Raw genomic sequence first — 17,651 nt, 5'->3', positions numbered from 1 at the left:
TTCCAAATATTCTGCAGTGATATTGCAGAAATATTGGTCTTTTGGATGAAACCTAGCCCTGTATGGTTAATTTGAGATGGAACAACACAAGTGAATATATTCTCTTCTCCTTTTTTTGAGTGCAGAAGACACAAGAATCCCAAGGTTTTCCCGTCAAGATGTCATACTGAGCTGATATGACAAGCTTCTTCCATTTTACACTCTGACCTTTACTTAAAACACATGGGAAATCTGGGTAAAATACAAAGCAAATACATAAGAGAGCTTGAAATAATGGAAACATCTCTAGGTGAAGTTACAAAAGAGAGTAACAGATGGACTCTGAAGTAACCCACAGTCTATTAATAGACATAAGACTTGTATATAGATGTACAGAAGGTGCCAAAAAATGTATACACATTTTAAGATAGGCACCGCTGGCATATAGATATATAGATATATACTTATATAAGTGATTAATTCAGGTGGTTAGGATGAAATAAACACCTTGCACAGAACAGTGCACTATGGGAACTCAGATGTTAGCTGACAGGATGACTTCTGTCTGCGAGGAAGAGGCAGGAAAATTGTCAAGGAAGAGGTCATAGTTATTTGAGCCTTTAAAAGAGAGTAGGAGTTAGAGACAAAGATTAGGAAGGAGATATTCCAAGTGGAATGAAGTTATGAGCTCTTTAACCAAGTAAGTCCACTCTTAGGGTTAATTTAACTTGAGCAAAATGATTTTTAATTTGAAGCTATTCATTATATTATTGCCTGTATTATCTACACTAGCAAGACCTTGTGATCATTTGAAATGTCCAATCTTTTAAAAAATTTTTAAATAAGTTATGGTACATCAAATGTAAAGCAGCCTTTTACAGTGATAATTATGAACAACAAAATCTTAAGTATATAATCTTAAGTAAAACTAGAATACAAAATAACAAGTACTTATGTTTACATTTATCAAAACCTTTATTCTTGTAGAAAAGGATGAGGCAATAATAGGCACAGATGAAAACACTTCTCTTAAAATGATGAAATTACAGGTGTTTATTCTCTTAAACTTTTGTAGTGTTTTAAATTGAGTGTTTAGTAATAATTTTTTAAAAAGGTGCTATGAAGAGGCAAGAAAGATGGGGCATGTTTAGGGAACTGCACATAGCCTGAATTGACCTAGATAAAGCATGGGAAGTGATGAGACAAAAAGCTAGCAAGATACTTTACAGTGAATTTATAGAGGGCGTCAAAGGGTATGTTAAAAACATTTAAAGTTTATTTGGTAGGTAGTGAGTAGAGATGGAAGAGTTTCAAACAAGGAATTGATGAGGACAGGACATAGAATATTTCTCTCACAATAGTAGGTATATAGGTGGAAGTAGGAAAAAAAAACTGAGACAGAGAATCCATTGAAAGGGCCACTGACATAGTCCACATGAGAGACAATGATGACCTGAAGTGGCTTGATGGCAGTACAAACAGAAAAGAAACCACGGACATGAAAGACATTGCAAAATCCAATAACAGCAACTTGTCAACTAATTGACAAGTTGGAAAATGAGGGAGCAGAAAGGTTTAAAGGCAAGTCTGAAATTTCATTCCTGGGAGCCTAGATTAATGTGGGGGTCAGAAGATGAAGCTTCTGGACAGGAAATGAGAAGTTCCCTTTTGGTTGTGCTGAGTATAAAGTGCTTGTAAGATGTCCAATGGCCAACAACAACAAAAAAAGTAGGTCTGCATTTAGGAGAGTAATCAGAGATAGAGATGTACTTATGGAGTAGTTCTCTTATAGGGAATAATTAAGCCATGAGAGCAGGTAAGATAATTAAAGATGTGGAAGAAAAAAAAATTTTAAAGAAGAACCTGGGATATATTTAGGTATGAAAAGAAGGAAGAGAAGGTAACAAAACTAAGAAAGAGCAATTAGTAAGACTGGAGAATCAGGAAAGGCTTAGGATAATGGAAGACAACAGAGAAGAGTTTCAGAAAAGAGATGATCAGTGGTGTTCGAGGCTGCTAAGAAATCACAAGAAATGACTTAAAGAACTTTTGGATTTGGAGACAAGGGCATGCCTCAAAGAGATTTGTCAATAAGTGTGGGAAGAAGCCAGATTGGAAGACCACAAAAAGGAGGGGTGTGGAGTGATTAATGAGAAAGAATAGGCAGGAAACATAGGAGCCTCTTGAGAAGGTCAACATGTCACAACAGAAGAAAAATGAAATTTGAGGTTTCATCAAGGTTGAGGGTACATTTCAGGATGAAAGGCATTGAAAATAAGGAAAAGAACAAACGATTCTCTTCTGACTGCAATAGATTGGGAAATGGTATTTTGAAGACCCAGCTGTAAGATGACATTTCCTCTAACTCAGCTCTCAGAATTTTGCACAATCTGGAATCCTTCTTTATGCTCAGTCTTGTCCAAACAGCAAATCTGTCTTACCTTTGTGACTTGGCCTATGTTCTTTTTACCTCCAATTTCTCTCTTTCATCTAATAATTTCCACGTTTCATTCAAAGCCCAGCCCAAATGTCATCTCTCTGTCAAAACTTCTGCTGTGGTTCAGCTCCTTCTTTTCTGAAATCTTTGAGACTTTTGGTGTTTATTACAGAAAAAGTGAAGTTGTCAGGAAGAACTTGCTTTTTAATAGCAATTTCCTGAGCACACAACCTTAATCCTGAGGCTTAATAGCTTAATTGATAATGTCAGCGTTTGGGATCCTTTCTAGATTGATGTGATAGCAACCATGGCTGGCCCTTCATCACATTCTTCTGAGCAGCACTCAGTGACAGACTAACTTCTGGAGGTCATCTTATGCCCAGCATTTAGTAGACGGGGTGGTGGTAGTAGCTAACATTTACTGAATACTAATGTTGTTCCAGGCAACTTGGCACATAGCAGGAACTCAGTAAATATGTTAAACTCCCCACCTTTTGTATTTTCTTGGGATGGAATGGAGACCAGCACAGGGCCGGGTCACCCATAGTTCTCTGAGCCCCCAGGAAAGCTAGACAGACTAATGGAAAATAGATCATCTTTGTGAACCTAGTTTGAACCCTGTGGCATCCAAAGTTTCCAGGTTAGCTGGATTGCATCTTGTACAACCTTCTTGTATTTATGAAAAGAAAAAAAAAATTCTGGCATCAAATTCATATTATTTTGTTCACTTAAGGGAAATGGTTGGCAGAGGAGAAAAATAAATGATTGCAACATGTTATCAAGAATGAGGACTGGTGAAGAGGAAGGAGATTAGGTAAATAGTGGTGCTATATTTTTGCAGTTAATCATTCACTGAGCCAGTAGAGAGTCTCTGCCCACTCATTTCCATCTAGCTGTCCTTGATCAGCCAACCACATGGCTGCAATTCCGGGATTTTTTGGTGGAGCAATTACTAGCCAACGTTAGGGCTTTCTGGTAAACCCTTATCTGGGACGGAACCAGGACTATGAGAGATCAAGGCAGTTTTCTTTCCTGAAAAACTACGCAAGGAACCGTGATAAAGTCTTCTACTTCTTTCTTCATCAGCTACCTGCAGGTCAGTGGATTACTTGGGGGACCTTGGGGGAAAGGCTTGTGGTTTGGCCCTTTGAGGAGTGCAAGACTAGAAGGATGAGACACAGGCAAAGACTTGGGGGTGTTTCAACAGAAATCTTTTCAGGAGTACTGCATTTTCAGGGCATTGCATGACTTGAAGAGTACTTTTAACCCCTCCGAGCCTCAGTTTTTTAAAATTATAAATGGGGAAGTAATGATGCACACTAATGAAATAAACTGAAACAGAAAAAAGTAAGATGTTGCTCTTGTTATTGCATATAACAGTTGAGTGTGTTGGTTCTTCTTCTTTTAATCATCTCTCCATGTCAGGGAATTGAGACAGGAGGCAAGCCAGACTTCCCAAAGGGATTCAAAAGACCCCGGGTTTTCATAGTCTGCATTCTGAAAATTGATGCAATTTCCTTTGGAGATTTTCTTAACCTCTCCACACCTTCTTCACCACCGACAGTAAAGACCTTTAGAGTTGCTAATAAGGAGGGTAATAAGTCAGTCAGTCTCTAATTAGTTTCTAAAGCTAGAAGGCTTAGTCGTCTTCATCTCCTTTCTCTCCCTCAAGTGTAGAGATACATTTGAATATGAGTCCAGAAGGAAGGAGCTGACAGATAAAGAAATTCTAGGAAGGGAGAGGAAAGTGTGGAAGCCAGTTTTTTTCTGGAGTCTGAACGTGATGTGATTGCGAGTGCAGGTGTGAGCAAGGAGACACTCCACCTGAGAGTGGGAACAAATATCATTCTTTACAAAGGCATCTGAATTTTAAAAGGGAAAGTTTAGATAAAATAAATACATTAACTCAAGAAGTAATCTCTAATGGAAGAAGAAATTTTGGCCTGAGGATTTCCCCTGTGCCTCTCAAATTGATCAGTGCTGATGGGATTATTTATAAGAGACCCACCATGTAGACTATGGCTCTTGAGTTGGTTTTATTTCTGAAGGGATTTAAAAGATGATGATGTCATTGAAATATGAGAGCATTTGCTAGGAAAGTCTTAGCTTTTCAGTGGGCAGTTACAGAATTCTGGAGTTTGTAGGGAATAGAAAGATGGTCTGAGTTTAATGTCATCATTTTAGTGATGAAAAGCTGAGGTCCAAGGAGCTGATGTAGCTGCTTCAAGATTAGAGAATTTGAAGATGGGATTGCTGGGACTCAAACTCTGGTCTTCTCAACACACAAGTGCTATCCTCCATCTTCGTACTCTGTGGTCTGCTGAGTTCTGTGCAGTTTCTGCTGAGAAACCACAAGGAGTACGATGGTGAAACACAATGTTGTCCCTGACCCACTGAGCCACCATACATCCTGAGCACTAGTAAGGGAAGTCAAATCAATGTATCATCTCTTTAAAATTTACAGAGCACTTTACACACATTATTTCACTTGGTCCTCAGTAAAGCAGTTAGTTATTCTTAAGAAGGCAAAACTAAATTGAATTTCATTTATTGGATTACTGTTATATGCCAGTTTCAATAGCAAGTTGGGACAAGAAAGTTGGATAAACACCTTCTTTGTCTTCAAGGGACCCACAATCTATCTCAGAAGGCAAAAGTGAATAGAAAGCTATGATACAATGTGGTGTTACAACTATTGTATCAGAGAAGTACTAGGGGAGCACAGAAGAGATTGATACTTCTTGGTGGTGTAGGGTGGTTCTTCACCAAGGAGGTGACAGTTGATCTGGAGGTTGGAGGTAAGAGCATTCATGCACATGAGACATTCTACACAAATAGTTGCAGGTGTTTAAAAAAATTCCAGGCTATGTTTTGGGAAAGGAAAGCACCTTCATGAAGTTGAAGCACAGTGTTTTAAATGAGCAGAAACAGAGGGAGAGGTATGGACACCCAGGGAATTAGGAACCATGGAGTTCTTAAGTAAATTGCTTTTTAGGGTTATAACCACAGCAGTGTGGAACCTGGCTTACAAAGGTTTGGAGGCTTTTGCTATGGTCTAGGCTGGGGTGTAGGAAAGAGTGACAGATTCTAATGCTGCTATGGCCAAAGTGATTGGACTCCATGACTCTGAATAAGGAAATGGGCCAAGAGAAAGGAGACTAGGATGATTTAGGTTTCTAGCCTGGGAGGCTGAGTGGAAATTATTACTTTAGCTGAAACAGAAAGTGCAGAGGTCAAGTAGTGTTGAAAGGAAGATAGTGCATTTAGTTTGGAGTCTGTTGAATTAAAGATTCCTGGGAAATAAAAATGATGCAGTTGAAAATACTAATCTAAACGGTGGAAATTATAACTTAAATATTTTTAAAAAAGGTTTTTTGCTTAAATAAGAAATGTAACAAGTGGTTTCCAGGGCTGGGGGTGAGAGAGAAATAGGGAGAGCTTGGTAAGAGGGTACAAACTTTTAGTTATAAGATGAAGAAGGTCTGAGTATCTAATGTAAAACATAGTGACTACAGTTGATAACACTGTGTTGTATAATTAAACTTTGCTATGAGAGTAGAACTTGAAGGTTCTTGCCGGCAAAAAAGACAAATATATGTGGTGATGGATGTGCTAATTAACTAGATGGTGGGGGAGAATCCTTTTACAACGTGTGCATACCAGATCACCACGATGTACACTTGAAATAACTTTCAGTTTAGTCACTTATACCGCAATAAAACTGAAATTAAACAAAAAAATTCAACAGAGTCAAAAGTTTTCACTTACTTTCAGGACTGTAAGTGAAGAAGAAAGTGTAATAATTTGTTTCTGGGTTTGCAAAGAAAACTCACAGATATTAACACCAGAGAAAAACAGAAATTTTAATTTAAGTATTATCCCAAGCAAAAAACAATTTGCTGAAATAACCAGTCAGAATTATAGACATTTCCAGGGTTAAAGGTTATGTTCAAGAAGGAAAGCTGCAATCTGTAAAGTCCAGGAACAACTCCTTTGTTAGAAATAACATTTACAAGGTCAGTTTTATGATGTCGATATCTGCTTTTCGCAGCTGCAGGGGAAGAGAAAGTATTTCCTCCTTATTTTGCTGAGATTTCTTTCACTGACTTTTAAAAGTTCCACAATTTTCAGACTGAGCACTGAAATTCCTCTAGTTAGCAATAAGATTAAAGGAGGAAGGCCTGAATGGCTCAACATTTATATATGGGAAGTAACACAGCAGAGTAAGATTTTTACTAACAATTGAGTTCATGGAGCACATAAGATTTTGTACCTACAGGAGACAGTTGGGTCCAGAGATCTGTGGGTAATTCATGGATGATGGCCAAAGTTGTGGGGTAGATGAGCTCCTCCTGTGAAGACAGCTAAGGATGAGGAAAGAAGACCAGGACAGCGGACAGCCCCGCCGGCCCCACTCTGTGGGCACCAGAGTCCCTGCACTGGGTGTGGCACTGCCAGTGGGCTTTCCTCTGTACCAGAGTTTAAAGTATCTTGGTGATTCAGCCATCATTACAATTTTACATCATTATTATAATGATGTTTTGACTCTAAGAGTTCTGGTCCTGTCAGAGTCACATTGCAACTCTCTTCCCTAACATTTTTTTTGGTGTGGAATATTTACTATGTGCTGTCCATTCAGCAAGCCCAGCCCCCTCTCAGCAATTCTGGAACATGTATAGTTATTATTCTTATTTTATAAAAAAGAAAATTGAAGCTTAGAGGAGCTTAGAGTGCTGAGTATCTTGCCCAGGGGCACATAGTTCTCATGTGGTGGAAGCAGGGTTGAACCCTCCAGGGTCCGTACCCCAGGGCCTGGCCACATGTTGTTGTCCTGTGTCTGGCTTTGGTGTGAGGCTGAGTGATATAAATCCCTGCCCACAGTGTAGGGTTTGTACATGAGGCTGCCTTTTACCTCCTGTCATAACCTGAGGAGGGAGGGGCACTAGTTTTTGTTTATTCCTTACCTCTTTACTGTCCTCTGTTGATTGGCTGATTATATGATGACTTCGGGATGTGGATGGAAAAGAGCCTAGAGTGACATCGCTAGGGTCTGCTCTCATTAAGATACAGGTGTGTCTTGCTCTAAAATCAGTTAAAATCTGACCTTGACCAAACAAACAAACACTGTAAGAGTAGATATGGACATGAACAGTATTCTTTTTCTTTAAACCATATTTTGTCCCTAGGTGCTTTTGAATTTAAATTCAACCAATATTCATTGAGCATTATAACTGTGTGCGAGGCACAAGGCTCGGTACGGTGGGGAGCAGAGATGAATAAGAACCCACCCTCTGACGTCAAGACAGACTTCAGTTGTCTATAAGCCAAGTCAGAATCAGAATGATAAATACTAAGTTGCAATTGGAATATGGAAACTGGCCTGGAGGACAAGAGGGGACATTGGAGAATGAGGATGAGTAAGAATCAAAGAGGAAAGGGCGAGGGGGCAGAGGTTCTGGGCAGGGTAGGAGGGGTGAAAGCGTTTGGAACTCTTGGGGATCTAGGTTGTCCTGGACAATTGAAGCACCGGCTCAGACCAAACTACTGAAAAGTTATTCACCAGAGACCAGTTGAATGAATGTCAAGTCACTGAAGTCAATTTGCTGAATTTATCAGATTATCATTTTACTTGACATTGTTTTAAGAAGTATTTATTGAATATATTCCATAATTGTAAATATATTCTTTTTGTACATAGCTAATCAATATGTTCTTTGTACCAGCATTTTAATTATTTTTGTTCAATTTCCTGAAGGTAAGGATTTAATCTTATGGGTATATTTTTATAAATATACTCATATTTTCCTGAGTATATTCAATGTATGTATTTTTCTTATGAATATACAGTAATAACAATTGCAACAATTCACATGGGAAATTTTCACTTTGTACTCTTCTCCTCTTGATTTTTTATAGTGAAATTCTATTTTGCCAATATTTTGGTATTTTAAAATCTCTTTCTTCAATTTCACGAAAATCCGATAAACATGCCAAATCTACTGACTTATCAAAAATTAAAGAAACTTATTTCTACAGTTTTTAAATAGTTCATAGCAGTTTTTTAAATTGAAATTTATCATATTTTATAAACTTCACAGACGATTTAGTGGACTGGTTTATGTTCTGTGGAATTTGCCTTAGCCTTAACTGTCTCCAGTCTCATCAGATTGCTAGGGCAGGAAGATAGAGACTTGCAATTGGGAGGGATGGACTGGGAAAATAGAGAGAAAAACACAAAAGAAAGGGGGTGGGTGAAGGCCCCAAATGTGAATCCTGGCTCCTCCCAACATTTTAGAGCACCTCAATTCATTCAGAACAAATTCTGTAAACATGATTTTAATAAGAAAATACATTTGATAAATTGTTCATTAGGTCGAATTTATTCTTTGGCAGAATTGTCTTAGTGGCCATGCATAGAGTTCACGGGATAGGATGTGCATGGGTGGATGCCCCCACAACCGACAACTGGGGGAGGAATGGTTTCATCAGAATTGAATTTTAGAACAATAAGATTCTATGAGTCATCACTCAGTGAAGAAGTGAGGCCCCTCCACATAGTGTGAAGGGCCACTATAAACTTTTCCCCCCTATAATGTGGGACAGAAACATTGTTGAGGGAAATATTGAGGTGACTCCCTTTATCTAAATGGATATGTGCTTAGTATGAATTACAGACACACGGGGAGTGTAGAATCATCTGGACCTAATGGAGGTGTCAGAATAAAAAACGAAATTCAACATTCATTGGCAGTGAACTTTGTATTTTCCTTTGAGGACAAGGACTATTTCTAATGTAAATTTAAGATATATTGTTTTTTCCAAAGGAAATGTATGTGGTGGTGAAGAGAAAAATAACTTTCATGACTTTGCTTTAAACAAGTCTTTAGTCTAATTAAATAATGAAAGTACATTTATCTCATATGTTTTTCTTTTTATATATGTATATCTCTACATATATAGATCTCTCCCTCACCATACACACACACACACACACACACACACACACACACACATTGCCAAAAAATAGTATACACATTTTAAGAAAGGAAAACACTATATTTAATAGTAATACTCAATATTTACCAATAACAAAAGATGAATACAAGCCACATTTGACTTCTGAAACATTGCTTGAGCAACGTTGACCAAAGCGTCCACGTGTATATTTTTTTTTGGCACCCCTGGTATATATGTATACCATGTATACACATTTAAAGAGATGTTAGCTATGCTCAAGCAGTAGTTGGCCATAATCAGAAGTGTCTGGACGCTGACGGTAACCACTTTGAGCACCTCTTGTAATTGCAGAAGTCAAACATGACTTGTATTCATCTTTTGTTATTGGTATATATTGTATATTACAATTTTAATACAGTTTTCTTTTCTTAAAATGTGTATACATTTTTTTTGACATCATATATATCGTATTTCCCCGAAAATAAGACTGGGTCTCATATTAATTTTTGCCCCAAAAGATGCATTAGGGCATCTTTTCAGGGGATGTCTTATTTTTTCATGTACAACAATCTACATTTATTCAAATACAGTCATGCCATCTTCTTCTGGAACATCGTCATAACGTACTAAATGCGTCCGTCTGGCTGACGATCTTAATTGGGGCTTATTTTTGGGGTAGGTCTTATTTTTGGGGAAACACGGTGTATATATATATCTATATATATCTATATATATATATAGATATATATATCTATATATATATATAGATATATATATCTTTCTTCAATTTCATGGAAATTGTATATATATATGTATATATATACATATATATATACATATATATGTATGTATATTCTTTCAAAACTGTAAATTGCTTGATAGTTTATTGCCTCAGTTGACAGTTGTATATATATATATATATACATACATATATATGTATGTATGTACATATATGTACATACATACATATATACATACATGTGTATATATATATATATATATATATACACAACTCCTTTTCCCCATCTAATTATTTTCTTGCCTTTTTGTTTTCTTTTGTTTTGTTTTACATTTGTTCCCTCTTCTCTATCTCCTCTACCATGTCCTTGGTCAGATCGTCTCTGTGGCTCACCTGGCCAACTACAATAGTCTTTTTAACCAACCTCCCTGTTCCTTCCCTCTGTTCACTTCAATCTCTCATGTACACATCTGCCATAGTGATCTTCTTAAATCACAATAATCTGTCACTCTTTAACAAACTAAAACCAAAATCCAAAACAAAAAACAATGGCTCTTTATTCCCCAAATAATAGTGTCCATAAATTCCTAAACGTGGCCCTTATATCCTGTTCGGACACACCTGTAAGCTGCACCCTTCTTAACAACCATCTCCCCCTTTCAGACACGTTATTTTCCTGCACAGTATTATCTACTGTTCTCCCAATTTACCCTGCATCCATTCTCTAACTTTTACAGCATCCCTAACGCAGATACAGCCACCTCCCATCTCTCCACTTGGAGTTCATCCCTTTTCTGAGCAGAGTGCTCCCACAGAGGCTAACACTCACTCTCTTTGTGTTGTAACAATTGTGCTCATGTCTTTTCTTCCACTCTAGGCTGTAATTTCCTTGAAGACATAGACCCCATGGCATTTATCTTGGTGCTTTATCACAAGTGGGAATTCAATGACTTTATTAAATTGAGTTCTTTCAGCAGAAAAATGTTGGAGAAGCATCGAGTCATGTACACTCCAAGAGCTCCAAATGGGACCCTTGATAGAAAGGGGAAAATGACAGCCTGGCCCCTCTGCAGATTGTGGAGAGTCTCTGATCCACTACTGTTCCAAGTGACCTTGGTTGCTGCTCTGTTGGCCACTGTTCTTGGTGAGTAATAGGGAGACAAGTTCAGATAGACAACAAGCATTCAAGATCACCCACTTGCTCACTTTTAAGACTAACAAAGAAATGATTAAACTCTTAGCAGAAATTCAGCTTCAGTAACAAAGGGTTTATTTGACCAAGAATTAGGAATTTATTTTAAATTTGGCTTTTAAGGGGATTTGGAATTTAGGGGGAATTTGCTCTACCCATAAAAGAGGCAGTTTTCTAGACACTTCCCCTTAGATTTCTTCTCCAGGAATTTTCCAAGTTGTTTCCCAACCATGACTTGAAACTAATCTGTATTATCTATGATATCAGCCTGACTGAACAATTTTCAATGCCAGTGGGTTTATCCAGAATGGAGGGAGGAAGTGTATACAACTACTGGGGCTCCTAAAAGGGAAATCGCTTCTGTATTTAACAATTTTTATTTTTTAAATTAAAGTTTGTTGGAGTGACAATTGTTAGTAAAGTTACATAGGTTTCAGGTGTACAATTCAGTAATACATCATCTATATATCACATTGTGTGTTCACCACTATATATTTGATCCCTTTTATTCTTATAAGGAAAGCAGGATTAAGATTTTTATGTTTCTAACAAAGGAGCAAGAGAAACAAATGAAGAAACAAAAACTCATAGACACAGGCAATAGTTTAGTGGTTACCAGAGGGTAAGGGGGGAGGAGGGTGGTAGATGAGGGTAAAGGGGATCAAATATATGGTGATGGAAGGAGAACTGACTCTGGGTGGTGAACACACAATATGATATATATAGATGATGTAATACAGAATTGTACACCTAAAATTTATTGAACTTTACTAACAATTGTCACCCCAATAAACTTCAATTAAAAAAAGATTTTTACATTTAAAGGGCTTCATGCTTCTACCTTCATATCATTCAAAATCCAAAACATATAAAAACCCCACAAATTAAAAATGTTTTTATTCATATCCCAGCCACCCAGTTTCCCTTTCCTGAGGCAATCAGTGTTACCTAAAGTTATTATTAATGACATATAATACTGTTTAGTTGAGGGAAATTGTAGACTTCTGGCTTTGCACAGATGCATGTAGTCAGCAGATATGGGAAATCTGATAGGCTGATGAGATCGTGTGTGCCATCCTTCTAAAATAAATTATCTCCTATGTAATGGAGAAAGCATGAAAGCCTTTCATCATTATCAGTTATCATTACCATTGTCATTATCATTTATCAACAAATATGTATTACTGAGCACTCACTGGAATCATTGACCAGTGGAAATCATAGGAGCTATTATTTTTCTGGATTAGAAAAGAATTGCTCTTGCTCTAAAATCATACTACTGAAAATATTAAGATGCTGAGTCCCAAGTTATAACTTTTGGTGCTCTTTGTCATTTTGGTGTCCAGGTGACTGTGGTCCACCACCCACTTTACACTATGCTTCTCCAGTAAATGAGTTGAATGAGACAAGTTTTAAAACTGGAACTGTTCTGAAATACCAGTGCCGTCCCGGCTACAGCAGGAGCTCTTCAAAAAATCAGGTTCTTACCTGTAGGCAAGGAGGCACATGGCACTATATTGTCTTCTGTGTCAGTAAGTATGAGCATTTTTATTTTTCTTATTTGGACTTTTCCCCTTTTTGCAAATTCAGGAACTAAATTTTCTGAATGCAAATGAGAATCTTTGACCACTAAGAAACTACCCAGTTTGTCAGTGACTGATTTCAATGTATACATTTGTACCATTTTTTGGAAAATATAAACAAGCAAACAAACAAATACATAAATAAAAAAGAAAAATTAGAAGCTACCCAGCTGCTTTGAAAAATAAGCCTGTTCTTTGCAACATAATTCAGTAAATACTCCTTTCAGAAGTTAACTACAAATTCAATTTTAATATATTGAAAACCAGATTCACTTTTTATAAAATTATAAAAAGCTATATGGCTAGAAAGTAGAAATGCAGTTTCGAGAGAAATCTCACCCAAACTATTTGCTGTGTTTGGAAGATGGTGCCATTCTCCCTCAGTTGAGAATATGTCTGTGACGTTTTCCAATAGGAAGGATGTACAAGCCACACTTTTTTTTTCTTGTGCCTTTTGTGGCCCAGGACATGCATTTTTAAGTGGCCTAACTGCAAAGTGCATGCCGCAGACATAGAATGGAGCATAACTTCCTGGTTAGTGTGTTAAATCCTGGACCACAGATTTTGTTACCATAGTGATTTAACTGACCATTTTTCTCTATTGGAAAAATATACCAGAAAAAATGAAATCACTTTTTGGATTCATTTATCCTCCAAAATAAAACTTCAGTGAGTCAGGATCAGAAATAAGTTTGAATCTGAACCTCTGGTCTTTCTGGAAGCAGAGGTCAAATTTTCTAATGCCATATCTATGAGTACTTGAAATCACTAATCCTCGTTTTAAATTTTCTCTCAGAGAAACAATGCAGAAACCCAGGAGAATTACATAACGGGCAAGTGATTGTTAAAACAGATTACTCTTTTGGATCACATATAGAATTCAGCTGTGTAGAAGGGTAAGTGTGTGGCAATCTAGAAACAATACAGTTTTTAAAAAATTAATTTTTAAAAATAGCTAATGTGTTTATATATTTCAAAAGTAAAAATGATGTAAACAGGTATACACTGAAAATCCTTGCTTCCACTCTATCACCATTCACCCCTTTCTTTCCTACCCTTAAACTGAGATCTACTTTTATTGGTTTCTTATGCATCCTTTTAGTGTTTACTTTTACAAATATAAGCTAAGAAATTAGTATATATTTTTATTTTGCACCTTTCCAATAACAAATGCAATTTTGAATCTTGCTTTATTTTTTTACTTATCAAAATACACAAGAGATATTTCCATGTATGTGCATAGGGAGATTCCTTGTTAATTTGATTTTACGACTGCATACAATTTTATTGTGGGATACATCATGGATTAACGGTCATTTTGATGGATCCATGGATAGTTCCAATCTTTTTTTTTTTTTTTTGATTACTAAAGTTTATTGGGGTGACAATTGTTAGTAAAGTTTTGCTTTTCTGAACAGTACTCTCATGGATTACCTTGTACATATGTCATTTTTGTACATACGTAGTTATATCTGCAGGGCAAATTCCCAGAATGGGATTTCTGGGTTAAAGAATATATGTATTTGGAAATCTGAAAGATATTGCAAATTGCTCTGCCAGGGGTTAGATGGTTTTGCAGAGTATGTTAATGTCTGTCTCTCCATAAACTTTCTAAATAACTGTGTTGTTGAACTTTTGAATATTTGTCAAATTTTTGAATTTTTTTCAGTTTAAGAGGTAAAAATAAAATCTCATTGTAGTTTCAATGTATGTTTCTGTTTTTATGAGTGAAGTTGAGCAATTTTTGTATGTTTAAGAGATATTTGTATTTATTTGTGAACTATTTGGCATATCCTTTGTCTATTTTTTTCTCTTGACTTGAACTTTTTAGTCTTAATTCCTAGGACATATACATACATACACACACATGAACCTATGTATATTAGGGTTTAGACCTTGTTTCTGATATGAGCCGCAGCTTTTCCCCAAAGTAAATTATTTTCCTTTTAACCCGGCTATTGGTATGTTTTTTCTTCTGAAGGAGAATTTGTTTTTATGTTGTCAGATTTATCAATCTTGCTTTTAAAAATGGCTTCTGGATTTTAGGTCTTAATTTAAAAGGCCTTTCCCAATACAAGATTTTAAACTATTGGCCTAGATTTATTCTACAACTTTTGTATTTTATTAAAAAGTCCATCTTCAATCTAATGGTTTGAGAGTGCTTTTTGATATTATATTAAATTCCATTTAATATAATGGATTTCCTTTTAATGCCATTGTTTTGCCTATATATTCACATACACATTTCATAGTCATCTACTTATTGAGGCTTTATATGATTTAATATCCAATATGGATCTCTTGCTCTTCTTTTTTAAGAATTTTCCTGAAAATGCTTATTTGTGTTTTTTTTCTATATGAACTTTAGAGTTAGGCATATTTTAAAATCAATGTTGGATTAGCTTTTAACTTAATTTTACGAGAACAGGTTTTTGTTTTTTTAAGTTGAATCTCCCTAGGTAAGCATACAATCCTTTTGCAACTGTACCAAAAAGAATAAAATACCTAGGAATAAATTTAACAAAGGATGAGAAGGGCCTATACACTGAAAACTACAAGACGTTATTAAAAGAAATTGAAGAAGACACAAAGAAGTGGAAAGATATTCCATGTTCATGGATTGGAAGAATCAACATAGTTGATTTCCCAAAGCAATATACAGATTTAGTACAATTCCCATTTTTTTAAAAGAAATAAAACAAATATCATCAGATTTGTATGGCATCACAAAAGACTCCAAATTGCCAAATCAATCCTAAGAAAAAAACAACAAGGCTGGAGGTATCACATTCCCTGGTTTCGGTTTATGTTACAAAGCAACAATAATCAAAGCAGCATGGTACTAGCAGAGAAACAGACCAACGGAATAAATTGAGAACCCATAAATAAGCCCATATGTATATGGGCAGATAATTTTGATATTGAAGCCCAAGGCATACAATGGAGAAAAGAAATCCTCTTCAATAAATGGTGGGAAAATTGGAAAGCCATGCACAATAGAATGAAATTAGACTGCTATCTGTCACCATATACCAAAATTAACTCGAAATAGATCAAAGACCTAAATATAAGACCTGAAACAATTAATTGCGTAGAAGGAAGCATAGGTACTACACTTATGGACCTTGGGTTTAGAGAATATTTCATGAATTTGACATCAAAGGCAAGGGAAATAAAAGCAAAAATAAATGAGTGGAACTATATCAAACTAAAAAGCTTCTGCACAGCAAAAGAAGCCATCAACAAAACAACGAAGGTCTAATCTTTATTAGTAGTATACAGAGTTGTTATATGCTTCTCACTGTCAGCCAATGGTTTTGAGGCACAATTTGATGAATTTTTGCAATGTTTTCATCAGGGACATGTTCTGTACCCTCAGAAAAATGTTTAATGCATTTGTACACTGCCGTTTTCTTCATGGCATTATCCCCATAAACTTGGACTAACATGTCCTTGATTTCATTTCCACTCTTGTCAAGTTTAACAAGAAATTTAATGTTTGTTCATTGCTCTAATTCAAGCTCAGACATTCTCGCGATGGCACACAAAAATGTGCAACAACAAAAATGAACGCCACTCAGCAAGACACCATCACACGTCGACAGGAACACAGCTGTGAGACACTGAATACCAAGGTTATGAAATCTTATTGAGTGAGCTGTTTGTACAGTGTTGCCAATGTAAGCGCATGGTGGCAAGTTCCCGAACTTAATTGTCAGACCTTGATACATATCAGATCTACTTTACTGATTAGCTCTTCTGAATTTTAATTATGCTTCTCTTTATATGCCTTAAACTTAAAGACAGCAATTAAAGTAAATTAACAATGTCACAATTACTTTAAATATCACAAAATAAATTACTGATAAATAATAGCATATTTTGACAATTTTTAGTCAAATAGCACATTTGACTATATTTTGATGTATTTTTGTTTTGTTAAAATTCCTGCTATATTTTGGATACATTAATATTCATAACTCTTTACTACAAATCAAAACCTTTAACACTATAAAGTTCCCATCTTTGGTATAATTTGTTAATCTTGGTGCTGATGTTCAGTTTCTGGAATGTTAAAATCATTATTCCTGCTTTCTTTTTGTTTGCATTTGCTTGACATACCTTTGCTCTTCCTTGTGTTTTTAATCTGAAACACTTTTAGGTTTGTCTCCTGTACACAACATAGAGTTGAATTTTGTTCTGATTAAAAACTCTTTCAATAAGAAACTTAAGTCCAATTACATTTATTGATATGAGTGATATCTATAGACTTGGTTTTGTTATATTATTTCGTATATTTTACTATACGAGGTTTGACAATTAAGTTAGTGAACTTGTTGCAATGATGTTGCTTACCTTTTTTGATATCAAGGGATTATTCATTATGAATTTGTACCAACTGGACAGTTAACAAAGTTTACTATTTGGAAGTGCTGAAAAGGCTGTGTGAAAACATTAGACGACCTGAACTTTTCGCCAACAATTCATGGCTCTTGTATCATGACAATGCACCAGCTCACACGGCACTGTCTGTGAGGGAGTTTTTAGCCAGTAAACAAATAACTGTACTGGAATACCCTCCCTACTCACCTGATCTGGCCTCCAATGACTTCTTTCTTTATGCGAAGATAAAGGAAATATTGAAAGGAAGACATTTTGATGACATTCAGGACATCAAGGGTTATATGATGCAGCTCTGATGGCCATTCCAGAAAAAGAGTTCCAAAATTGTTTTGAAGGGTGGACTAGGCTCTGGCATCAGTG

At 36.1% G+C, this 17,651-nt stretch overlaps 1 protein-coding gene across 3 annotated transcripts in view; it reads left to right on the top strand.

Annotated features, from left to right (window-relative positions):
* The first annotated feature begins 3,245 nt into the window (after positions 1 to 3,245).
* The window catches only part of LOC109458658 (C4b-binding protein alpha chain), a 33,332-nt gene continuing 18,926 nt past the window's right edge, over positions 3,246 to 17,651 (top strand). Inside the window, exons 1-4 of one of the 3 annotated variants that reach the window (XM_074321963.1) lie at positions 3,246 to 3,512; positions 11,090 to 11,256; positions 12,651 to 12,836; positions 13,684 to 13,783. In XM_074321963.1, coding sequence (XP_074178064.1) covers positions 11,094 to 11,256; positions 12,651 to 12,836; positions 13,684 to 13,783 — 449 coding nt within the window. In that variant the 5' untranslated portion in view covers positions 3,246 to 3,512; positions 11,090 to 11,093. Of the gene's footprint in view, positions 3,513 to 10,989; positions 11,257 to 12,650; positions 12,837 to 13,683; positions 13,784 to 17,651 lie in introns of all 3 variants that reach the window. The other 2 variants (XM_074321962.1, XM_074321961.1) reach the window with 2 other exon arrangements.

The sequence above is a fragment of the Rhinolophus sinicus genome, linkage group LG17 (genome assembly GCF_036562045.2).
Source record: "Rhinolophus sinicus isolate RSC01 linkage group LG17, ASM3656204v1, whole genome shotgun sequence".
NCBI lineage: Eukaryota > Metazoa > Chordata > Mammalia > Chiroptera > Rhinolophidae > Rhinolophus > Rhinolophus sinicus.
The sequence above is the reverse complement of the archived record's forward strand: the minus strand, read 5'-3'. Positions and strand labels throughout refer to the sequence as shown.